General features: G+C 41.0%; 1 protein-coding gene across 3 annotated transcripts in view; it reads left to right on the top strand.

The window, feature by feature from the left end:
- Positions 1-26,187, top strand: part of LOC143849778 (putative E3 ubiquitin-protein ligase ARI2) — a 58,372-nt gene extending 32,185 nt beyond the window's left edge. For 2 of the 3 annotated variants that reach the window (XM_077358964.1, XM_077358963.1), the window contains 3 exons: positions 24,238-24,786; positions 24,863-25,056; positions 25,292-26,187. In XM_077358964.1, the coding sequence (XP_077215079.1) occupies positions 24,238-24,786; positions 24,863-25,056; positions 25,292-25,452 (904 nt within the window). In that variant the 3' untranslated portion in view covers positions 25,453-26,187. Of the gene's footprint in view, positions 1-24,237; positions 24,787-24,862; positions 25,057-25,208 lie in introns of all 3 variants that reach the window. The other variant, XM_077358965.1, reaches the window with a different exon arrangement.
- Positions 26,188-26,787: the final 600 nt, after the last annotated feature.

The following is a 26,787-nucleotide window of genomic DNA, read 5'->3' as shown; positions in this document are numbered from 1 at the left end:
TGATGAAAATCCCCTCATACTCTATTTTCATAAATGGCAGCACATCATTCTCCATTAAGGAAAATTTGGCTGGGTCAAATGGTTAAAATCCTGTCGACGAGAGCATATCTGTTAGCAAATGCTAGGATTTTAAAGGGCCGTCTTCCAAACTAAGAACGCCAATTATGTTCGCTTCCTTGGTATAAAAAAGACTTCATTCGACGTGCCCACCCGAATCCTTCGTCAGTATGGAAGGCCACAAAGCATTCCGCTTCCTCTCCATCCGTTTCATCCCCCTGAAGAGTTCAATTACAAGATCGCCAAAACCATCATACTCTATTCGAACGACAAAAATATCAAATCACTGGAAGAAGTCCCTCTTGAAGATCATCACACAAAGAAAAATTCCAAAAAAAATCCTCATCATTTTCTTTATTTGTATCCCCAATAATAAAAGCAACTATGTATTTTCTTTTTTTTTTAGAAAATCCTCAATAAAATGGTTTTTACTTTCCAAATGTGCATCTTTTTTCTGGAAATTGAGAGGCTATCGATTATCATTAACATGATTATGTCCTATGCACTAGGTCTACACCTTATGGCACCCACAGAGTTATAGTTTTGAATCCACCGGGCCTCAGCGATATCGAGTGAGAAGTATACCCTCTGGATGTCATAGCCCCCTTGATCGACATTAATGTTGACTGGAATCTCTTGCATCCAGCTGCCAAATGTTGGGACCTCCAGTTCCATTTGTTCCGCTTCGGTAACTTTGACGTGTGTCCTACTCAAAGAATTTTGTGCTCTTCTCGAGTGTTTTGACGATTCGATGGTTCAATCGTCTTTCAGTCGTAGTTTCTTCCACATGTTCGATAGGATGATGGGTCTACCAGACCATGATAGGCGAACCTTCATCACCTGGGAAGGGATCTCCGTCGACCAACTGATCAGGGTATATGCACCAATAGAAGAGAAGGATTGCAATCCGCAACTCCTCAAGCAGCGCAGGGCTTTATTTTCTTGCCTCTTTGCACGCTATCTGCTGTGTCAAAAGTACAACTTGTCCTCGTTTCATATTCTAGATGTCATTGATCAGATATCTCAGGGAGCCAGCTCGGTACCTAGTTTCCTACCATCCTTGCCGAGACATTTCACTGGCTGGATGCAACAAGTGATTCTCCTTCAGCTCCATTCACCGGCAGTCCTGTTCTTCTATATGTATGGCTGTGTCAGAAGACGAGAATCGTCTGGCCGCGTGTCTATGACAAGATGACTATTTCTACATTCCCAACGAGGTGGATCCCCAATGAGGTGGCATCATAGGGTCAGCTTTGAAAATATAGCCAGTTGGGAGTTCTGGCTAAGCTGTATTCATGAAAGGGGCATTCGATGGGGCTCCCCCTCAATCATGAAGGTCGTCTTGTGCACTGGAAACGTTGATTCTATCGCCTTGCTAGGATTAACAACTCCATCTTATTACATTTCTGATCGCATCAGTCGCTAGTACTGTCTCCGCCCAAAAGGTCGTCTTCAGACTCTCATCCATCTTTCGACCCTTATGGTATTCCAAGCCGCTGAAGCCTTCAACGAAGCCTGGGAGCATAGAGTTGTCATGACACTGCAAAAGTCTTGCCTTGCACATTGGGGAGAGCATTCCCCTGAGTACTACCCTTGGTTGCTAGGGGACGATGATACCGAGTAATGATAATTGTAGTCTCTCTGTTGGAGAAGGTTATGCAGACATTGGGGAGAGCTTTTTGGTTCATTTGTTGGAGGAGGTTACTCATCACTTCCTCAATCCGAGGGGATTGGGCTATCTCTTGAAGATCGTCTACTGAGGTCATGATTGGAGATGGAAGGGGTGACTTCCTCACTAGGCGGGAGGAGACTGACCAAGTAGCTTGTGACTGATCAATGATGAGGATGGCTGCCACATGAGTGAAAGGTTTTTAGGTTTCCCTTTTTTCTTTTTTTATTATTTATGAACTTTTGCATTTGAAAAGAAAATAGAGACGTGCTAGAGAAGAAAAGGAAAGATTTCTTTATTGATCAATTTGTGAAAAGTACATCACTTTTTATTTGAAAGGAAAACAAGACAAATGAGAGAGACTACAACTATCATTACTCGATATCATCGTCCCCTAGCAACCAAGGGTAGTTCTCAGGGGAATGCTCTCCCCAATGTGCAATGTGAGATTATTGCAGTGTCGTGACAACTCTATGCTTCAGCGGCTTCGGCAAAGGCTTCAACGGCTTCCTTGGAATATCAAAAGGGTCGGAATATGGATGAGAGTCTGAAGACAACCTCTTGGCGGAACTGTACTGGTGACTGATGCGATCGGGAATATAATAAGATGCAGTTGTTAAATCCCAACAAGGCGATAGAATCAACATTTCTAGTGCGCAAGACGGCCTTCGTGATTGAGGGGGTGTCCCATCGAATGCCCCCTTCACGAATACAGCTTAGCCAGAACTCCCAACTGCCTATATTTTCAAAGCTGACCCTGTGATGCCACCTTGTTGGGAATGTAGAAATGGTCATCTTGTCATGGACATGCGGCCAGACGATTCTCATCTTCTGACACAGCCATACATATAGGAGAACAGGACTGCCGGTAAGTGAAGCTGAAGGAGAATCACTTGCTCCATCCAGCCAGTAAAATGTCTCGGTAAGGATGGTAGAAACCGGGTTGGCTCCCTGAGATATCTGATCAATGACATCTATAATCTGAAGTGAGGCCAAGTCATACTTTTGACACAACAGATAGAGTGCAAAGAGGCGGGAGAGTAAAGCCCTGCGTTGCTTGAGAAGGAGCTGCGGATCGCAATCCTTCTCTTCTATTGGTGCATATTCCCTGATCAGTTGGTCGACAGTGATCCTTTCCCATGTGATGAAGGTTCGTCTATCATGGTCTGGTAGACCCATCATCCTATTGAACATGTGGAAGTAACTACGACCGAAAGACGGTTGAACCATTGAACCGTCAGAAGAACACTCGAGAATAGCGCAAAATTCTTCGTGAGTAGGACACAAGTCGAAGTTACCAAATCGGAACAAATGGAAATGGGGGTCCCAACATTTGGCTGCTGCATGCAAGAGATTCCAGTCAACATTAATCTCGATCACGGGAGCTATGACATCCAGAGGGTATACTTCTAACTCGACATCGCAGAGCAGGGCCCGGTGGGTTCAAAACTATAACTCTGTGGGTGCCGTAAGGTGTAGACCTGGTGCATAGGACATAATCATGTTAATGATAGTTGATAGTCTCTCAATATTCAGAAAACGATGCACATTTGGAAAGTAAAAACAATTTTATTGATGATTTAAAAAAAGAAAAAGAAAATACATAGTTGCTTTTATTATTGGGGATACAAATAAAGAAACTTTAGAGGATTTTTTTTTGGATTTTTTCTTTACGTGATGATCTTCAAGAGGGACTTCTTCCAATGATTTGATATTTTTGTTGTTCCAATAGAGTATGATGGTTTTGGCGATATTGCTATTGAACTCTTCAGGGGATGAAACGGATCGAGAGGAAGCACAATGCTTTGTGGCCTTCCATATTGACGAAGGATTCAGGCGAGCACATAGAATGAAGTCTTTTTTATCCCAAGGAAGTGAACATAATTGGCATTCTTGGTTTGGAAGACGGCGCTTTAAAATCCTGGCATTTGCCAACAGATATGCTCTCGTCGACAAGATTTTAACCATTTGACCCAGCCAGATTTTCCTTGAGGGAGAATGATGTGCTTCCACTTATGAAAATTGAGTATGAGGGATTGTCATCCTTAGGAACCCTGATCCTTAGCTTATGACACAACCACACATAAAGCAGGACCGGACAACCAGAAAATGGAGTGGTATGGGAGTTGGCGATGTCATCCAATCCATTGAGTGTTGTGCCAACATGATCGGGACGGGATTGGAACGACGATCGACTTGGTGTACAATATCGAGAAGAGAGGCTGAAGCAATGCGAGAGGACTTGATTGTGAAGTATCGAGCGTAAATACAGAATAGCAAAGGGCGGCGTCGAGACTTCTAAAATTCCCTAATTGATACGTGATCTAGTGGGAGAGAAGGTATTGATCAACTGTTGCATGAACACTCCTTGTTTATCCATGAAGGAGTCGATGGATTCCAACGGGGTGTCTATCAAGCGGTGAAACAAGGCACGATAATCCTGTTGAAAAGAGGATCCGACAAGAAGGCCATCAACGGAGTGTTGTAATAAGGTGCACCACTCTTCGAAGGTAAGACAAACCTCTTGATCACCGGAGCGGAAGACATGGTGATTGGGATCCCAAAATTCTGGTGCTGCGTAAAGTAGATTTCAGTCAACAATGGTGGTGGTCAAGTAACCGAAGAGATCCTTTTCGTGAAGATGCAAGGCAAAATGGATTGGTTCTTTCAAAGTCCCACGGATCCAAGCTAGAATATTGGGGGTAGACATGATTCCTAAAAATCAGGCCGGATTGGACCAATCAGATGATCTAGCAAGATCTCACTTTAAGGATGATTGAAATTGAAGATTTATCATGGAACGACAATGACTGATAAGACTCCCTAAATCTAATGAGATTTTTATCCCAACCTCGAAGTCATTTTGTTTTTTCGGTCCTTTACTTGGAGGCGCAATTCCTAATCCGTAATCTAGAGGAACCAAGATGTTCGATTCATGACTTTGTTAGTGTTTCTTAGACATCGGATGTAGCTTCAAGAGACCGGCTACCTAATCTAAAGATGGGAAAGGTTTTCCTAGTCTAGGCTAACATGCACGATTTGCACATATGCGTCCTACATGAGTATGATGGGGTAATGTAGGGGGTAAGGCCAAAGGTTCCCTTAGTACGAATCCGCGACATATTACACAGTGTCCGAGTAGTAAATCAACAGATCCGTTTAGCACCATAAAGGTACTAAGCTAAGAGTGGGACGTTTCTCCGACACAGTGCGATTGGCCCTACCACGGCCCAGACCACAATATCAAATACGCACTCTAGGACAAATAGGTATGCAAGAATGAAATGCAAAATGGATGAGAGTGAGTTCTGTGTATGCATTCCCTTTATGATTCGCATCTAATACCTCATGTCCTTTTATTGATCTCTTGAAGATTTGGGTGATTAAGTTTTATGAGCATGAATTATTGTTTCCACTTTTCTTTTTGTTAGTGAACAAACAACACCAAAAGTTCGCCTTTTCACACAAGATTACGTTTTGTTCTTTATGTCTTTTGAACATGTAGGATTAGGTCCACTTTTTTGTTTTTTTCATACAAGTAAACACACAACAATTTTTGTTCTCTTTTTTGTTTTGTATTTTTTTGAATTTTTTATTCACCTTTACCCCTTTTAATTACCACTTTAATAAACAAAGTTCTTAAAGTTCTAAAGTTAGGCTTCCCCAGCAAAGTCGCCAGTCTGTAGAGCCCTGCCCTGAAACCGGTACGATCCTGCCCACACCCACGAGTTGCTGTCGATGTAGTTTGTAGGCATTGCTGGTTATTTGTAGGCGTTTGCTCAATTCGAGTGTGTTGCATTTGATTTTTCTTACTTTTCCGTGAACTTGGGATAAGAAATCCAAATTTCACGAAAAAGTGTTGACCAGAGTCGCCACCTAGGTTAGGGCCTAGGACCCATGAATGACTCTGCGAACTAAGTCCGAATTCTAATAAAAGATTGGGTCCGTTGCCTGATTACGAGAACGGAAGGTGTTAGGCACCGTTCTCGCCCGGTTAAAGCCGGTTTTTATATTTGAGAACTTTATTCATTTAAATGCTAACTAAAAGGGATTAAAGTCTTTATTAAGGTGATTTATTCGAAGGGAATTAACTGGCCTAATGTTTTATTGAGTTAATTTAGCCGTTCACAATTTATACTCATGCGGACCAGGAGTTTCAGTCCTAAATGCCTAGCTAAGATGCCTAAGTGCCTAGCATGGATCCTATGTGTCTGAGTGTGGTTTGACAGAGCTTGAGAATTGAAGGTTGATTGAATGTTCTGGGTGCTAAGTGCTAGTGAGAGCTAATTCCTACATGCCTAAAATGCTAGTTCTATATGATCCTAGAACTAATGCAGGGAAACCTAATAAGCCTAAGCTAAGGCTTGATCTTGAGGTGTGAGATTGGATGTTCTAGATTGAAGGTTCTAGATGAGGGGTTCCTAGGATAAGGTATCCTAGTTTGGGTTCCAAGATTAGGCATCCTAGGGTTTGGGTCCTAAGATTATGTATCATAAGGTTGGGGTGTCCTAAGATAAGATATTCTAGGATGGGGTGTCCCAAGATAAGATATCCTAGGATTGAGTTCTAAGATTAAGAATTCTAGGTTCGAATTGGACTCGGGAGGGGATTGGGTTCAAATTCGGGTTTGAGTTGGGCTCGGGATGGGATTGGGTTTAAGGCCAAGTGGGCTGTAGGAGTTTTGGGAATTGGGTTTGGTTAGTTTCTAATTTAGGTGGACTCTGGGGAACTCTAGTTGTGCAAATTGGTCACTCTCGGAGCACTTTGGTGTTCTCTGGTTTATTCCAGGAGACTTTTTTGTCGTTTTTCTTGGGTTCTCTGATGTACTCTGCATCATTCCAGAGGGACTCTTTGTTGACACTGGGAACTCTGGTGGTTCTAACTCCTAGAAGTAGGCTTTAGATTAGCCATTTGGGTTAAAGGCCGGATGGGCCATGGGGATTAAGTCAAGGCCGAGTGGGTTGGGATGATTTGAATTCTTAGGTTATGGTGAATTGAGTCCTAGGATTGAGGCTGGGCAGGGGGGGAAGGGGCGGGGGGGGGGGGGGGGGGGGGGGGGGCGCTGCTTGTATATTGATCCTAAGCATGAGTAAGCTTGGTGGGTCCTATGGATTTGGACATTTTGGATTGGGTTGAGTTGGCTCTAGACTTGGGTTAGAGGATTGACCAGGCCGAATTGCCCTAAGGGTTGGGTTTGCTAGCTTGGCCGAGTGGGCCCTTAGATGTTTGGGAGTTGGCTAGGCCGAGTAGGGCCAAGATCAATTGGGGATTGAATTTAGCATTAGAGAATCGAATGGGTTGGGACTGCCCTTTGGTAATCGAATGAGATTGAGGCTACTCTTTGAGAACCGAATAGGGTTGGAGGTTGCACTAGAGAACCGAATGGGGTTGGGTTTAGCACAAGGGAACCGAATGGAGTTGGATTTGCACTAGAGAACTGATTGGGGTTGGGTTTTTTTAACACTAAGGAACCGAATAGAGTTGGCGGTTGCATTAGAAAATCGATTGGGGTTGGGTTTTGCACTAGGGAACCGAATGGGGTTGGGTTAGTACTATGGAATCTAATGGGTTGGTGGTTGCACTAAGGAACTGAATGGGATTTAAGGAACTAAGAGATTGTCGAATGGGGTTGGATTTAGGGATTCAGATTTGGCCGAGTGGGCCCTTGAGGGTTTGAGACTTGGGAAGGTCGAGTGGGCCCTTATGGATTGGGATTTCGTGGCCGAGTGGGCCCCTAGATTGAGTTGAGATTAAGCTTGGACTGGGATGTGAATTGAATTAGGATGCGGCTTTTGTGAGGCTTGGGTTGGGGTTGGGCTCGGATTGGGTTGGGGTTAGGGTATGGATGGGGTGGGGTTGGGCTGGCTTAGATTGGGGTTAGGGTATGGGTGGCGTGGGGTTGGGTTGAATTGCAACTTAGATTGGGCTTTGGGTAGGGCTTGGGCTCGGGTTTTGGGTAAGGGTGCAACCTAGGTTGGGTTTGGGTAGGGGTGGGGCTCGGGTTGGAGTAGCGGTGCAACTTGGGTTGGGTTTGGGTAGGGGTGGGGCTCAGGTTGGAATAGGGGTGCAACTTGTGTTGGGTTTGCATAGGGGTGGGGCTCGGGTTGGAGTAGGGGTGCAACTTGTATTGGGTTTGGGTAGGGGTGGGGCTTGGGTTGGAGTAGGGGTGCAACTTGGGTTGATGTTAACTTGGCTTGGGTCTACAGGATTTAGGGTCGACTTGCACCAAGAGGCCGAAGAAAGCCAAAGGTTGGGGTCAACTTTCCGGGCCGTGCGGCCCCTAGAATTTAGGCTGCATCTCCTTAGCCGATTTGACCATAATGATGGGTTTGGGTCCATTTATTTGCAGTTTCCGTTCTTCCTAAAGGGTAGCACAACAAAGACTTATTTGTTCTTGTTTTTTTGTTTGTTATTACAGCGGAACTGCTGCCATCTTATTTCTTTGATTCAACCATTCATAACTATAATGGCTTACCTCTTCATGTCAAAGATCACGACAACAACACAGTTTTGAATTAAATAGCACGATAGCCATTACTTGAAGCAAATAATTTTATGAACAAAAGTATTGTTTTGAATCAAACACCTCAATATCCATCACTTGGATCAAATTATTTTACGAACCAAAGAAAAGCACCGTTTTGGATGACTATCATTTGGATAACTTAATGAACAAAAGCATTTGATGAACAAGAGCGTTGTTGTGAATTGAACTACTTATTGAACAAAAACACTGTTTCGAAAAAAAAAACACTGTTTCGAATTGCTCTTATTTGGATCAAATAACTTGGACAAAAGTAGTGTTATTGGTAGCTCTTGTTAGGATCAAATAATTTGAACCAAAGCGCTGTTGTGAATAGCTTTTATTTGAATCTAACAAAAGCGTTGTTATGAGTAGCTTTCATTTGGATCAAACAATTAGAACAAAAGTGCTGTCGGGAAGAGCTTTTATTTGGATCAAATAAAAAAGTACTATCATACCTTTGACTAGATGAAATCTACACTTGGAAGGAGCTTTGGCTTTCGGGAAGAAGTTGAGGTTTTCATCGAACGGCTTGAAGAAGAGACTCGGCTGCGAATTGTGAGAGAGAGAGTGAAGGTGAGAGTATTCAGCCAACGACAAATGGGGGAGAGAGGACAAATTTTCCCCAATGGGAGATAAAGAAGGCTATTGTTGTTGGGCTTGAGGGGAGTAGATAGGGGTGACCATTATTCGGTTATAACCGAATAACCAAATCGAATTTGGTCGGTTCGGTTCGGTTTTTTCCATTTCGGTTCGGTTTCTGTTAGGGCCTGTTCAGTTGCGCGGAGGAAACGGAAAGGAAACGGAAAGGACGTGGCAGAAGGAAACGGAAAGGAAAAGAAACTGCTAAGAAAGCAGTAAGAGTGCGCGTTCAGTTGTCAGGAAACGGAAAAGAAACAATAAAGAAACAACAGGAATGTGCATTCAGTTGCCAGGGAAACGGAAAAGAAACATCACAGAAGTGGTGGAAATATCATTTTCTATGAGAAATTATACGGAGTTAATTTGTATTTTTTCAGGTAAAAATATGGGCAAGCAAGCATTAATAATTAAGAAATCAAGGTACTTATTGGGAACAAAAAAAGCCATGTTTGAAAATAATAAAGTTACTCGAAACAGTAAAAGAGTCATATAACCATGAAGTTGTAAAACAGTCAATGACGTCTACTGAAATCATTCCACATCTGTGTGGTAAGCGTGTTTCTAATTTCATCTCCTGCTTTTTTGTCATCATCCCTTGATTGAGGAGGATCTCGTGGTATGTCCTCATCTTCCACAGTTTGTAGCAAGAGTTGTCTAGCTAGAAAGTTGTCGACATCTTCTAGTATTGAATCATTAGGCATGAAACGCCGAATATGATTATGGATGCAACAACATGCTAAGAAGATGTCAATCTGCTTCTCGATATTGTACATTGGTTCTTCATTAAGAATATTGAAACGCTTCTTCAAGACGCCAAATGTGCGCTCAATGACATTTCGACAGGACGAGTGTCTGTGATTGAACAACTCATTACTAGTCCGTGGACGCCGCCCACTCCACTCACTCAGGTGGTATGCTGTCTTACGATGCGGGGTAATGAAATGTCGTAAGAGAGGGTACCCGCCATCGGCGAGGTAAAACTTTCCTACAAATAAAAAAAGATTCTATATCAGCAACTACTAATAAGTGGGAACTTCTTTCCTAGAATGTAACTATATCGTATACAATGTACCTGGAATAAGTGGAATCTTCTCAGCCCTTGTTAATGCATCCGCTAACACTCTCGAGTCGGAAGCCGAACCCTCCCATCCGGCTAGGATATACATGAATTTTAAGTCAAAGTCACAGGCCGCCAAAACATTTTGAGCTATAAAATGCTTACGACAAAAGTAGGCAGGTTTGTCTTCAATACGTACTTTAGCACGTATGTATGTCCCGTCTATTGCACCGATGCAATCCTTGAAATATGGCATCCACCTTGGATTCCCCTCAATCTGCGATGGTGTCTCACCTGTCGGTGGTTTGATGAAGAAATCTTGCATACCCAAAATTGCCTTTAGTACTTTGTTGAAATACGTTGAAACAGTTGCCCCTGAACGTCTAGCACATGCTCTAATAGTCCTAACCCTCTGATTATGTGCCACAATATGCAAGAAGATGGCAACTTGCTCCTCTACCTTACAATGGATTGTATCTTGTAGGGTTCCCGCCCGTTTAAATATTTCAACAAATTGATGAAAGCAGCTGACGTTCATCCGTAGCAAGTTATGACAATGTTCATCTGAATCGATGACAAAAGAAATGAACGTACGACGCGTTAAGTAATTGCTTTCATAGGGAGCTCTAAGAAGATACTTTTCGTAGTACTCTTTCCAAAGTACTAACATAGCAGCAGCACCAGCCATTAGTAGTGCGACTGCTTGCCCAACTAGCTTATTCCTACGCTTCAACTCATCTCTTCGCATCAACTCTTTCTTCCTCCTCCTTATAGGACGACGGGGCATCTTACTCTAAAGAAGAAGTTAATAAGTCAATGGAAATGACAACACAATAAAAAAACAAGGCATCTTAAACACAACCACAAAAAATCACACATCCATAAACCCTCCCTCCATAAAACCATCCATAAACCCCCTCCCTCCATAAAAGTCTCCACAAATCACACATCCTTCCATAAACAACCACTCCATAAACCATCCATCCATAACCTATCCCTCCATAAACAACCCCTCAATAAACCATCCATCCATAAACCCTCCCTCCGTAAAAAATCCATCCCTCCAAAACCATCCATAACACAAATCACAAACAAGACACGCACAAATAATCCATCCATCCATCCATAAACCCTCCCTCCATAAACAATCCATCCCTCCAAAACCATCCATATCCATCCATAACACAATCACAAACAAGACACACAGAAACAATCCATCCATTCATAAACCCTCACTCCATAAACATTCCATCCATCCACAACCCATCCCTCCAAAACCATCCATAACACAATCACAAATAAGAGACAAACAATCCATCCATCCATAAACCCTCCCTCCATAAACAACCCATCCATCCACAACCCATCCATCCATAACACAATCACAAAGAAAAACACACACAAACAATCCATCCATCCATATCCATCCATAACCATCCTCCAAACACATACAAGTACATCTACGTAAATACATTTATAATAGAAATGAAAGGGAAGAAATTAAGTGTGAGTGTTGATTACCTTGCAAAAAATGAAAAAGTTCTTGAAAAGGAAGCTCAGATGAGGACACGAACAACCTGTAAGACAAAGAAGAGCAAAAATGAATGAAAGGATTAACAGGAAGCCATCCCTCCACAATCCTACATTAATATTCATTCACAAACCATCCCTCCACCACATCCATCATTACAATACCAAGATCAAAATCATATGCAAAACCCTAGTTTTAAATTCCATACCAATACACTATAAATCTGATTTTCAATCGGATCCAACAAAACATGTCTTCTAATATCCAAAAACAGAAAACATGTCTTCTAAGCCCCAGCACAAAATGATGTGGTAGTATCCAAGCCCCAGCAAAAAACAGAAAAACAGACGTGATAGTATCTAAGCCCCAAAAAAAATTAGGGAAAACTTAAATCTACAAATATCCGAAAACCACAAGGATAACCCTGGCTTTAGGGTAAAAAAATTAGCAAAGGATAACCCAAAATCACGCCAAAAAAAAAACAGGTTCAAGCTCACGAAGGATCCAAGCCCCAAAAAAAATCCCTCAAAAAATCGATAGATTGAAGCAAAAAACCAAAAAGAAAAAAATAAACAAAGATTGAAGAACCAAAAAACATAGACCAAGGCATAAGAACAGAGTATATAGCCCAAAAAATACAAAAAATAAGAGGGGTAGAGAAGAAAGAGATGAGGCATACCTGTTTCTTGCCGAGGAAGAGCGCGAGGAGTGGAGTTTCCGCCGACGAGAGGTAGAAGATGAAGTTGTATGGGTCTCTTCAGTTGCGCATGCGATTCGGCCAACTGAGACACCAAAAATCCAAATGTCCTAAGAAAAAGGAAGAAAATAAACAGCTTCTGCTGAAAAAATCGAAAAAATAACACAGAAAATAAAGAAAATGCAGAAAAATGGAGAAGAAATGGAAAAGGGGTTAGATCGAAAGATTCCAAATACAAATACATCTATCCATACCTTAAAATCACAGATCTTAGCATATCTAACAAGAAGTGAAAAAAAAAAATTGCAAAACGAGGGAAAGAGGAGAAGGAGACGATGCCTACCTGTGCTACCCGAAGGGAGGAGGTGATAGAAGAAGGGAGGAGGTGGTAGCCGACGCGAGGAGTGGAGATCGCACCTCGATCTTGAAGTTGCAGACGAAGGAGAAGGAGAAGGAGAAGGAGAAGACGGGTTTTAGGGCTTCGTTCGTGGTCTCGCTTTTTTTGACGGAAGTCGCGGAAAAGAAAATGGAATCCGAGTATATTTCACGGATTCGAACTGGCAGAAAATGCCCTGCCACGCGAGATTATTCGGATTCCAGGTGGGACGCGAGAAATCCGACCGCTTTCTGACTTTTGCCAACTAAACGACCACTTACGCTCGTTTCCACGGAAAAGGCCCCCCATTTCCGTTTCTTTTCCGTTTCACGGCACAACTGAACAGGCCCTTAGTTGTTTTGGAAATTTGGTTATTCGGTTATCTAAAAAAAAATTCGGTTAACCAAAATTATGATAAAAACCGTTTTTTCCAAAAAAAAGTGCTATATGTGCACTCCGTAGGATCATCAAAACTGTCCATTTGATTGATCACAACTTAATTAGGTTGTGTTCAAAAAATCATTTCGATCGGATGATCCTAGCCCTCTGATCCAAACCAAGATTTTGCTTTTTTCACTCTTTTCCTCCCACAATTTGGTTATTCGGTTATAACCGAATTTTTGTTCGGTTCGGTTTCAGTTGCCGAAATTTGGTAAAATGAAATTATTTCGGTTACCAAATTTCGGTTACTTCGGTTCGGTTATAACCGAATAACCACCCCTAGGAGTATAGAGGGGGCAATTGGATGAACTTTGATGGAGGGAAGGCTATTGGATTGTTGAAATTGTGGTGGGGAGGGAAGGCTATTGAATTGTGTGCAACAAGGGTTGGGGACGGTCCTATTTATAGGCCAAATTAGGGGTATTTCGGGTTTTTCACAGAGGGGAATGACTGTATGGCCTAGATCATATTGGTTTTGATCTAAGGTTCCATAGGATCAAGAGAGGGAGGGAAATGCCCTAATTGGCTAGCAAGGGATAAGCTTGCCACCTCCCTAAAGTGGTTTGAAACGGACGGTGCGGATGCGATCATCTAAGAGAAAGAGCCATTGATGATCAAGATGAAGCCAAAATGAGAGGGGAAAATCTTCTGGATTTGTGCACATGTGAAATGTGGTGGAGATATAAAAGGGTGGTTGGTTGGATGGCAATCAAATGGATGGTTTAGATTAAATCATGATAGAAGAGTGAGAGAGATGGGAAATCTCTTTGGGGGGAGAGAGAGAGTGAGGTGGAAGAGAGAGAAGGAGACGAATTAGGGGAGGGGGGTCGATTGAGTGAGGGGAGAGAGAGGGAGGATTGGCCAGGGAGAGAGAGAGAGAGAGAGAGAGAGAGAGAGAGAGAGAATGGTCGTTTGGGGGAGAGGGAGAGAGTAGTTGGTCAACTCTCTCTCTCTCTCTCTCGTTCTTATCTTTCCCTTTCCCTTTTTCTTCTATCTCTTCTTTTGTGATGGCAAAACTGCCCCTCACCTTTATATGAATTGCAAGACTACCCTCTTTATTTGAAAATGGCAAGACTACCCTTCCTTAGCTTCTCAAATAAATAATTTTGTCTACTAGGAGAACCGCTGAGATGTGCTTTGATTGACTATCTTGAGATCATCTCCCAATTTGACGGTCAAGATTGTGTTTCCCAACAAAGTATAAATGGGAGTTACTTGACCAATGAGACCATGCCGTATGGCACTCAAAGATGGAAGGCATTTTACTTTCTTGGATAATGCTTTTTGAGGAAAAGCCAATCCAAAGAAAGAAAAATGATAAGGGGGGGATATTTTCCCAGAATAAGAAATCCAAGGAAAATACCATCTCGAACTTCAATGCTCCATCTTTAATGAGAGCCATCGATTTCGTTGATAATCTAAACCTTTATATTCTTAGGTGATCTGTGATCCAGTCACTACCAACTTGATCATCGATTTGAGATAAAATGATCTTGACCGTCGGTTCATAGAACTTCAGTCCAAAGCGAATCCAAGTTGCCAAAAATTGATCTTGGCTCTTGATAAATGGGGGATATTTTCCCAGAATAAGAAATCCAAGGAAAATATCATCTTGAACTTCAATACTCCATCTTTAATGAGAGCCATCGATTTCGTAGATAATCCAAACCTTTATATTCTTAGGTGATCAGTGATCCAGTCACTCCCAACTTGATCATCGATTTTAGATAAAATGATCTTGACCGTCGGTTCATAGAACTTCAGTCCAAAGCGAATCCAAGTTGCCAAAAATTGATCTTGGCTCTTTATCTTCTGAATAATGGTCATTCATTATCCAACGCGGGCCCGAAGGGAGAGGAAAGTAGGAAATATGAAGGAAATGCAAGGAAGATGATTAAGGAGGTCCTAGAACATTGGGATCGTCCCAGGAGTGAGGAGTCTCAAGTAGAGTAGGACTGTTTGATACCGGTCATGTCCTACGATGTAAGGTTTCCTAATTTTTTAGGGGTCTTTCGAAAATACTCCGAAATGTCTCGAAACGTAGGACATTCTTTCAAGACACGAAGACTATCCTAAATTTTAGGGAATACCCTAAAATGTACTACTTTCCTACAGTTTAGGACTTTTCTTAAAATTTAGGAAACGGCCCGAAATGACTCAAAATGCAAGACATCCTTCCCAGTTTAGTTTCCACTAAAATTTAGGAAATACCCTAAAATTAGGGCTGGCAACGGGGCGGGTCGGGGCCGGATATTGCCTTCCCCGTCCCCTCCTAAGGTTGAATTCCCCGTCCCCGCTTCGGGGAATGCGGGGAATGTATGCCCCCATCCCCACCCCGCACAGGACGGGGCCAAATTCCCCGCCCATTCTCCGCCCCCATAATGCTCTCTCTGTTCTTTTTTTGCAGAGAAATTTGGGCTTTGGAGGGTGAGATACAGATTACAATGCAATAAGGGCTGCCAACTGTGAGAAATCCAAGTCAAAATCTTCTTGGCATCCAAACGGGATGAAATCAAATCCAAGGATTATTTTTATTTTTTATTTTTTATTTTTTTAATGCATCTATTAAATCCAAGGATTTTAAGAGAACTAACTTTGGATTTTTGGAAAAGATGGTTAATTTTAACAACTGGCCCAATGAATTGGCAAAGATCCAACGGTTGGATCAGGGAGATTTTTTTATAGAGAATCAATAATTTGAAACCCTAAACTAGAGATGGAGAAAATGAGATAGAGTGATGGAAAGAGAGGGAGATAGATCTAGAGAGCATACCTGAAAATGGAGATGATGATTGGAGATGAAGATAGCTGAGGTTGAGAGAGAGAGAGAGAGAGAGAGAGAGAGAGATCTGAGTGGAGAAATGGAGGATGGGTGGCTGCTGAAGTCGGAAATCGGTGGTGGAGGGCGAAGATGAGGCCCTTTCTTCTTCCCCTCTACGTCTCTCCCCCAAACCCTAATATCCCAAAACGTTAAAAGCCCTCTGTCTGACTCTGTCCTCGTTAGGAAAGGAAAGACCAAAATAAAAGGCAATATGAGTTAATTATAGCACCATTGACCATTCCCTCTTTGTTTTTTAACTTTTGAAAACTATAATAACTTTTGAATTTTGACACTTGACAGCTGTTTGAATAGTAAAAAGCAATGAGTTAGTGCATTAGTCAAAACATGGTCTGCCAATATCATTAGCCTATAAAAAAAATTAATTTTTGCACTAAAACAGTCAAGTATAAAGGTAGGAATTGGTATTGGTTACGGGGCGGGGCGGGCCCGTCCCCACAACAGGGAATTAGTTAAGCCCCCCCTCCCTCATCCTCCGCCTGAATCGGGGAATCCTCGCTCCGAACGGGGCGGGGCGGGGTGAATCCCCGTATTCACGGGTGAAATTGCCAGCCATACCTAAAATGTAGGACTCTCCTACAATTTAGGACTTTTCCTAAAATTTAGGAAATGGTCCGAAACGACTCAGATGGCTAGATATTCTTTCCGGATTCGAAGTTTTCTCCTAAAATTTAGGGAATACCCTAAAATGTAGGACTCTCCTACAAGTTAGGATTTTTCCTAAAATTTAGGAAATGGTACGAAATGACTCAAAATGACTTGAAAGTTCTCAAGATATGCGGACTGCCTCCTTTTTTCAAGGAATTCCCCAGATACAGGACTTTTCTAAATTTTATGAAATTTCCTAAAATTTAGGGAATAGTCTGAAATGACTTGGTGACCTGAGTAATCTTCAAACAGCCTTTGCTCTAGGGAATTTTTTAAATGTCTTGGGAATTTAGCATAGAAACCCTTACTACTTTGAAACGGAGCAAAATGAGGATTTTTACAGCTCTCCACTTAAGCATCAGAATTCCTCAAACGAGATAGAAGGAGCTGATTCCTCGTGTTATTTCTTGGTCCATTGATAATAGCAAAGGTCCATGGAGGTTAGCAAATCTCATAGATCATATTAGAGATTTGTATGGGGATAGGAACTGATGCAGATAGTAGGCCAAATAAGAGGCATATTTGCCCATTACGATTTATTTCCGTGTTATTTAGTTTTTAGGATTTTATTTTTCATGTTATTTAGATTTAGGGGATTTATTTACTTTCCATGGAATTTTATTTCAATTGCCTATAAAAAGGTGGGGGTGGCACCAATTGAGGAGAAGATGAGAGAGCACCGCTTAAGATGGTTTGGACATATCCAACGTAGGCCTTTGGATGCTCCGGTGAGAAGAGGCGACTCGTGCCAAATTGATAGAGTAAAAAGAGGTAGGGGCCGACCGAAAACAACTTGGGTAGAAACAGTGAGGAAAGACTTGATAGCTAGGAACATAACAGAGAACGTGACCCTGTATAGGATAGAATGGAAGAAAATGATCCACGAAGAAAACCCAACTAGAACCAGGATTATAGCCGGGTAGATTCCTTTTACCTTCTTCATGAATTTTTTCTAAAGGATTTATGTAGCCAACCCCAACTAGTTTGGGACAAAGGCTTTGTTGAGTTGAGTTGAGTTGAGTTGAGAGTTGCCTATAGATAGACCTCATGTATTAGGGATTTTAAGCTTTTGATGATTAATAAGATTGATTGAGATTCTCCCCTCTAGTTTCCTCTTTTCTTCTTACCTATTCTTCTTCTAATTCTTCTCTTCTCCTACTTCTAGTTCTCCTCTTCCTCTTCTTCTCCCCTTTCTCCTTTCTCCTCTTTCTATTTCTCTTCCTAGTCCTACATTAAGTTTGGTATCAGAGAGCCAAAGATCCACGAACTCAAAGACTTCCATAAGAGAGCAGAATTTGTTTCAAGTTTTTTTTTTGCTTGTTAAGTACAAGAATCGATCCATCAAACCTGTGAAGCTACCGAAGAGAATCAATCATTCTTGATCGATTTCTACTCCACTCAAGCCTTCACCCAAAGACTCACCCGAAACCCTTCTCCCACAATAAAAAGCCCTAGCCAAACTACCTAAACCCAGATCTTCTCCCAGAACCCCAAAATATTCACCCGAAACCCAAATCCTCTTTCCTAACACTAGCCCTCATTCTCCTTAGCCCTAGCCCTAACCCTATTCCCCTTCCGAGTTTGCTCAATAACCATCGAACCCTTGCCGTTGTCTTCCCAAAAGTATCACCCTGCTATTAGCTGAACTACACCGTATTTGATCCAAAACAGTCCAATTTTTCCTCCAACCGAACAACCCCATATTATCTCCCTTCCATACCCAACACAGAACCCTCTCAATGTCCCACATACCAACAGAACTCCCAAAAAAAAGCATCTCCTTCAGAAAGATCGAGACTTGAGAGGAAGAGAGCACATTCATTGATGCTTCCAAACTTCTGGCACCGCGCTTCGCCCACCGTGAAACCTAGAGATTCGCGTCATCCGAGGGCCACCGTCGCTCCTCCCCTCCTCCACCAGCCAGCACCTATCTTGGCGAAGAAGGAAACCCAAGTGGGTTTCTTTCTGTCATAGCAGAGAGAAGGAAACATATGTTTCCTTTATTTTCTTAATATCAAGTGGAATATAACCCCCCCCCCCCCCCCCCCCCCCCAATCCCTTGCACACCCCTTCTACTAAGTTACTTTTACTTAAGTAATTCCATACCCACTTTTTCCCTATGGACACCCCTTTTCATTGAGCAAACCAGTTTTTCACCCTCCCCTCTTTTATCTTTAACACCCCCAAAAAAATCAGGAAAAAAAAAGAAACAAAAACAAAAATAGACTTTTATTCTGTCTTCACCTTCTCTCTCCCCTTCCCAGTTAGTTTCTCTCTCTACTTTTGGGCTATTTCCGCTCAAAAGTTGCTCGCGTCCTCAACACGGAAGTCGTTCCGTGCGACTGGCAGAGCTTATCCTTCTCAGTTCTAGCAGCAGACAACGACTTTCAGCCCAGTTTCAGGAGTAATCTCAACCGTCAATCACGTTCCATCATTCGATCAGTGCCTTCCTGATATCCGATCGACGATCCACGATAGGCAGTCAGTCACTTTCTTTTGTCATCAAGAGAAAAGTTGTTCGTGACAACTTGTATAGTCTATCCATCCTACTCTCAGCAGCCAGCAATTAGTGCAAGTACCACTTCGTCCAACTCTCGTCGTCCATCCATTTTGGTCTGATCGCTGATCCGAGCCATCTCGGAGTCTGATTTGAGATCCATTTAAAGCATTGTGTTTCTTTCGACATGACAGACATATCATACGGTTGATTTCATTTTCCGACACCCATCCTAATGGCTCCACCATTTATTCCATATTTTAATGGGTACGATGATCGATATTTGCAAGGCTACACTCCCTATAGCTACTATGAGGATTCATGCTTACTGTGGATCGATGCAATAGACGCATATCATGAGTATTACGGTTATGATCATCGAGCGACCATCTATCGAGCTAAAGAAATTGCGAAACAACAAGCCCAATCGTTCTGTATTCGCATGGTGACGGCATGTCGTCGCCACAAAGCCGAACCTCCATTCCGTCGATGGGAGGAGGTCCGTTATGAGTTTATGAGTTTTTATGCGATATTGGCACATCGGTATGAAAAAAGATTGATGTGTAAAGAATCCGCTCGACGTAAAGAAGAAGCTAAAATGAAAGCAGCAAAACAGATATCTTGAGCGTTGCATGCATGAGTAGGATTTGCAGCGCTACTCAGCCACTTCTTCTCCCCTACCACTTGTTGTTGATATTAGTTCTCAAGAAAGGGAGAAGGGATTTGCTAATACTATTGAGGAGCCGCATGATGATCCAGCTGACATTATGGACGAGACCATTATAGATGTTGAGCCCTTGCTTATGTCAGATACAGAGTCCGTGATGGTAGATACAAAATCAGAGTTGGAAGATATAGAGCCAGAGTTCAGTGATTGATGAGGCATTGCCAGAGCATGCAGAGCACGGGCAATTCATTGAGGATGCCGATTCCATATCATTACATGAAAACAGTGAAAAGATTGATTCCACGGTAGATGCTCTGATCGAGATGGTTGTGCAGGTTGAGACCGAGGATTTCAATACACTTGACGATCATCGGGAGGATTATCAGTTTTACATCATTGAGCCAGATAAGATGCCCACGAATGAGCTTATTGTTGTTGATCTTTTGGAGGATGGTCATGGATTGGTACTGCCCATAGCTGTCATGCTGATCTCACCAATCCAGGAGGAGTACGTTGCTATCTTTCCATGCCGTTTGCTTCTTCGAAGTGGTTTACGTCCTTATGATTCCACATGGCCTATTTCTTCCCTCTTGCTTCACCGGTATTTCAGGTTACTTTCACAGTTGTCAGGGGGCATTAGACATCAGGAGTGCCTCCGACAGATTGCGAGTCCTGCTGCTTCAGTGGATCATCTACATATTTGAACCAGGTGGACTAGAATTCGAGGGTGAGTTCTTTTCAAGAAGGGGAGAATGGTGCCGATAGTAGGCCAAATAAGAGGCATATTTGCCCATTACGATTTATCTCCATGTTATTTAGTTTTTAGGATTTTATTTTCCATGTTATTTAGATTTAGGGCATTTATTTACTTTCCGTGGAATTTTATTTCAATTGCCTATAAATAGGCCTCATGTATTAGGGATTTTAAGCTTTTGATGATTAATAAGATTGATTGAGATTCTCCCCTCTAATTTCCTCTATTCTTCTACCCCTATGCTTCTTCTAATTCTTCTCTTCTCCTACTTCTAGTTCTCCTCTTCCTCTTCCTCTTCTTCTTCTCTTTTCTACTCTTTCTTTTATTTCTTTTCCTAGTCCTACATCAAGAACATAACTTTAATTCATATTCATAGGAGAAGCGCCAATGAACTGGCAGAACGGCTCACCAAATCGTATGCTTTGTGAGGTTCCTTGTATTCAAGGCAGTCATTGCCCTTTGATATGCGTTTGTAATCTTTTTCCTTTTATTACAAGTTGTGTTATTTTCATAAAAAAAAAGGCTTCTTGGCTAGTGGCACCTTAAAAGTGGCATCGTCACACTATGTACCCTTAAAAACCTAACTATAATGTCCATGAAATGTAGGTTGTGATAGGTTCATTCCAGACATCTGTTTGAATGTTTTCCTTCCACTTTGCTCTCAATATAGTTGTCAACCCATGACTCGACTCGCGACTCGATTCGATTTCTTAATTTTATGACTCGTGAAATTTAGTTGAAAAAAATATAATTATACATCAAAAGATGAAGCATGTAAAGAATATAACCCAATAGCCCATAGATAAAGCACTAAGCCAAAAATATAAATAACTATATGCTTGTAACTTGCATGAACGAAGATAATTAAGTTTTGGTTGGAACTTAGTCATGGGAGAAAACTCTTCCTTGCGTTAGATTTGTATCCACCCATGATTTATGGTATGATTGGAAGGAGATTTTTGTTGGTTCGGGCAAAAAACCCAAGATCCAAGACAGGGTGGGGGATGCATCGATTTCTTTCCATCATGTTAGGTGATCAGCTAATGGGGTGGCGAACAATTTAGCTAGAGATGGTGTATCTAGAGAGAGAGTTGAGCTATTTGACTCTGTTCCTCCTTGACCTTTGCAGTGGGGCTTGTTATGTCTCTTTATTTGTATATATACTTCCTCAGTCTTTTTTTCGCATTTAATGCACTTGCCTACCATTCAAAATAATAATAATAATAATAATAATTAAGTTCTAAGTTCCAACTTAAAAGTTTTCAACCAAAAAAAAACAAGAAAGCCCAGGCCCAACGACTCGACTTGACTCGTGAGAGTCTTAGTTTTTCGACTCAACTCGCAACGACTCGTAAGAGTCTTCAATAGAGGCGAGTCGCCCGTGCGACTTGACTCAACTCGAGAGTTGACTCGTAAGAGCTTGACAATCAGTACTTGCCTACTTAATTGCAAGTGCATGTAGAGGTTAATTCTGCCCTATGTCACAAATATTGGTCCCGAGAATTTCTCGGCAAGGGAAGATCTCGGGATATTTTATTTTATTTTATTTTTGGTTTATATCGGTAAAAAATGATAAAAATAAAATAATTTAAAAATATATAAATTAAGCAAAAAATAAAAATATTGTGACATTATCGTGATATTATCACGGTAAATGAAAATATCTCTGTATTTTTTAAATTCTCGGGACTATTTCAGGATTTTGTCGTTTTATCAAAATATCGCTATAAAATCACTATATTTTGAAATTATCTGAGATATTTGTGACTTAGATTCTGCCCAGGCAGTATAGACAGGGGCGAGGGAGTCTTTGCTAGACAGATGATGGTGTCCACTGCGGGTCAAAATATTCAGATGATGCTTTTGTAAGTAAATTTTATTAGGATTGCAGGATAGGAAAAGGGAAGGGATAGCGCAACTTTTGCGGTATGATTTTGAGAGGAGTACAAGCTCAGGCTCTGGGTGGACCCAGCTGGGGATATCCAGGTAGCGCACGAGCAGGTAGTTAGGGATATGATAAGGGTGCAGAATAGTATTCATATGAGAATGAGCGTGGAGTTTTTTCAGTGCAGGGGGGGGGGTTCACTTTCATAAGGACATGTCAAAATTAGCAAGTCAATTTAGAGTGCCACTCAGGAAACCAAATGAAGAATTGAACTGTTCATGGTTAGCTGAGATGGGGCGTCTCAATGGGTATTGATTAGAGTTGTTTGGGTTTTTGATGTACAAGTGTTGTTTTCATTGGTGGGACGCCCTGTCCCAGTTGATGTTACCCGATTATAGCCATTAATAAATTTGCTAACTTTTAGAAAAATAAATAATTGCAAGAGCAAGTGTGTGCACATATGGGGAGTAAGGTGTGCCACTTGCCGGGCCTCCTGTATATCTGAGAAATCAACTCCTCTAACAGATCGCCAAAGCCTCATTTCTTGTGGAAATTGGCTATTATAGGATGGAAAAACATGGTAAAACCATGCATGGTCTAATCCTAGCTAGGCATGTGACCTTGAGATTCTTCCAAATAGTAAAATGTGATGGAGGAGATTATAGAATGGACATTGTTTAGAAAAAATAGCATACAATAAATGTTGTGGGCAGTGGGGGATATCTTTGTCTGTGTGTCTTTCAAAAACTTGGAGAGAGTGATAGGAGTCATCTCCAAATTGGAGAGAGTGATAGGAGTCATCCCTCGATTTCTGTGTCATCTCTCATCTTTGTCTGTGTGTCTTTCAAAAACTTGGAGGGAGTGATAGAAGTCATCCCTCGATTTCTGTCAAAATAACCCTGCATTAGAATGTTTACTTGCAGGTTTCATGCAGGGGTTTGCCTATTAGGTCCCAAATGTATGACTTTCGCCAATTGGTGGTTAGGAGGTTACCTTTTGCTGTATCCTTCAGTTGGATATAGGTAATGAGTTTGTAACACGATTTATGTTCAAGTGTTAACCATACTTATGGTTTTCTTATCAGCTATACAATAAAGTTCCAAATTTTTTTCTTGCAAATAATGACTGAATTTTGTTTAGGCAACTTCAAAGTGAGGTATGTCCAAGAGATATATCTGTTTGTTCAAAGATAATCTATGATTTGCCGACACTTTGAATTTATTGCCGACACCCGTGTCATGTTGTGTCTGACACGACACCCGTGTCCACACATGTCGACACTCCTTTAGATACTTTAAGTGTAATGCTAGAAGTGTCAGTAACTTTATATGTATGTATGTGTGTGTACTAGTGTAACACTATTTCTAGATTTAAGAGGTTGCCATGTTAGATACCTCATACCCGTGTCGAAACTCGGCACCCGAATCCGTGTTCACAAATCATGATTATATGTACTTTCTATTTTAGGGGTGTCCCTGTTTATAAATTTTGGGAGTTCGCCGTGTCCGACACTCCTTGTCCGTGTCGGCACGCGACACTCGTGTCGTCCACAAATCATAGAAGATAATGCTCTGCTTTGCGTCTTTTTATCTAGAAGCTTTATGATTATGTATGTATAGCACATTCTCCTCTTGCGTCCTATGTCACAAATATCGTTCTCGGGGATTTCTTGGCAAGGGAAAATCTCAAGATATATTAATTTTTTATTTTTTCAGGTTTATATCGAGGAAAACGATGAAAATAAAATTATTTAAAAATATATATATATATATAATATAAAATTTAAGAAAATATAAAATAAAAGTATCATAAAAATATCGGAATAATATCATGTTATTATCACAATGATTTATGATAAAAATTAAAATATCGCTATATTTTTAAATTCTCACTATTATTTCGGGATTTTGTCCGTTTAAAACTGGCCTGCTAAAATTTCACCATTTTGACGCAGTTGGTTATGCGGTGGAGCAACTGGGCGTGATCATACGTGGACAAGTATTAGTGGGCACAGTTGTGGACGCTACAAAGAAGAAACAGAGCAAAAAGCTGCGCGTGCAAAGCGTGATCTTAATAGATATATGCACTATCATAACAGGTACAAAGCCCATACAGATTCCTTTAAGCTTGAATCTAAGCTCAAGGAAACTATAGAGGATAAGGTATCGGCTTCGGAAATGAGGGAGTCTGGAATTAGGGATTACAGTTGGGTCACAAATGGACTTTGCAGACTATTCAGATCTAGACGGGTTCTTTCATACTCATACCCATTTGCATTTTACATGTTTGGGGATGATCTCTTCAAGGATGAAATGACCAAGGAACAAAGGGAATTGAAACAACACCTATTCGAGGACCAACAACAACAGCTTGAAGCAAATGTAGAGGAGCTTTCTAAATTCGTAGAGAAGCCCTTTGATAAGCTTCCCGAGGATAAGATCTTGGAGCTAAGAATGCAAATTATTAACCTATCTGTAATCATTGATAAGCTCTGCAAGAAAATGTAAGTTTTCTATTGCAACTCTCAGTGGATTCATGGAGTTTTGAGTTCTTTATATTGACCTGATTATTTTTTACAGGTATGAATGTATTGAGAATGATTTATTGGGTACCCTTCAACGTACTACTCACAACATCGCGCCTTACAAGTCAAAGGGTGTGGAGAGAGCATCAGAACTTTCAGTTTTTTGGGCGTCCGATCAGAGTTCGAGGAGCATGAAAGCCTGCAATACAGACAGCTCTCTGCAGCACCATTCGAGCACAAATGGAGCCGGTATAAGCTTTTTCTCAGCAATCTGCCCTTTCATTTTCAGTTGTCTATAGATTAGATCCTACTTAACTTAAATTTATATCAACCCATGAAGGTAATTTCTTTCTAATCACTACTAACGAACATATCGTGCACGCTTGCTCTTTCTCAATTAGTATAACTGGAAGCGAATTTGAAGAAATTAAGACCAACTCTCTCAAAAGCTAATGACAGAATATTATGGAAATATGCAATATAGGAGAATCTGAATGTGGTAGACTTACTTTCAACGATCAGTTATATGCGTCTCCAAGTTTAGATGAAAGTGGCCGCTCTACTCGAAAGCGTGACAGGAAAGCTGCCATTGGAGATGCTCTCTTTGATCTCAATTTGCCCGTGGAGATGATCGACATGAATTGATTTTGATCACTGACATATCATCAAGTGTACAGCTCTAACGAGGCGCTTCAAATTTTATTTTTTTTCCTGTTCGATTCGCACTCTACTATAGTCTTAGCATCTATTTAGATTGGCTAGGAAAGAGAAGTAGCACACTAGGGTTTTTTTCTGTGAATCTTTTGAAATCACCTTTCTGTACATTCCTCTCCTGAGTCTTTTTCTATACAGCATAATAATGTTCAGTCCATCCAAAAGCCTGAATTACTCTATACCAGCTTTTTCCAACAACTTATATAGGGTTTTTGTGTTTTCTTGTTATGTCATTGCTCTACAATTTTTCAGACTGTAAATAATCCTTGTAAATCCATTTTACCGGTACTTTGGCTGTAATGGATTTTCGGGGTGGGGTGCGGGGGTGTTATATTGGATAAGGAGGCAAATCAGAGGGGGGACATTGTTTTTATTGAATAAGGAGGCAAATCAGAACAGATGATCCTCCATAATTGAAGTTGATTATGTTTGACTTCTTCGATGGTTGTTCAGTCAAATTCAAGTTCATATTCCTCGCGGATGATCATCCGTATAGGTTACAAAAAGAAATTCCTTGTATTTTTATAGGGAAATGTTATCAGAACAACCATATTTTGATATTTGCACAAACCCAGCTGTCTTTTCTTTAATCGGCTTGTGAGAGCTTTTTGGGACATGTATTATTGTAATGCCTTTTGACAGCTATTTAAATACCAACAGACAAGATGGTTTGTGAAAATATCAAAATATGGTTGTGTTGATATCATTTCCTTTTTTATTTTGAAAATATCAAAATATGAATGTGCTGATATCATTTCCTTTTTATATTTTTCTCTTTGAATGAGATCTCAATATCAGCTGCAGTTTCGTAGATATCTTACAGCTAGAATTGACACTATCGGCTTCATTTCAGTTTAATAAGATTAACCTTTGAATTGGTGGTAGTTATACACATGGTTTCAAATTTCGGTTTTGAAATGCGTATCAGTCCTCACAGTAACCGAAATCTTGAAATTTCGGACGGAAACTGACAAAATCAAATAAAAAATATTTTATCTTGTACATAATTTTGGCCAAAATTTCGGTAATTTCGACTGAAATTTTGGGAAGATATCAAATAATTAATAAAAATCAAGATGAAATTCCTTAAATTTCGTATGAAATTTCAGGATAAGCAAAATTTTGACAGGACCGAAACCCGAAATAAGGAGGAATAAGGACGGAAATCAAAACAAATGATCCAACATAATTCATGTTGATTATGTTTGACTTCTTCTATGGTTGTTCAGACAAATTCAAGTTCATATTCCTTGAGGATGATCATCC

This window comes from Tasmannia lanceolata, unplaced genomic scaffold (genome assembly GCF_043159265.1).
Source record: "Tasmannia lanceolata isolate RefF3 unplaced genomic scaffold, GAP_Taslan_0.1 ptg000018l, whole genome shotgun sequence".
NCBI classification, from domain to species: domain Eukaryota; kingdom Viridiplantae; phylum Streptophyta; class Magnoliopsida; order Canellales; family Winteraceae; genus Tasmannia; species Tasmannia lanceolata.
This window is presented reverse-complemented; position numbering and strand designations above follow the sequence as displayed.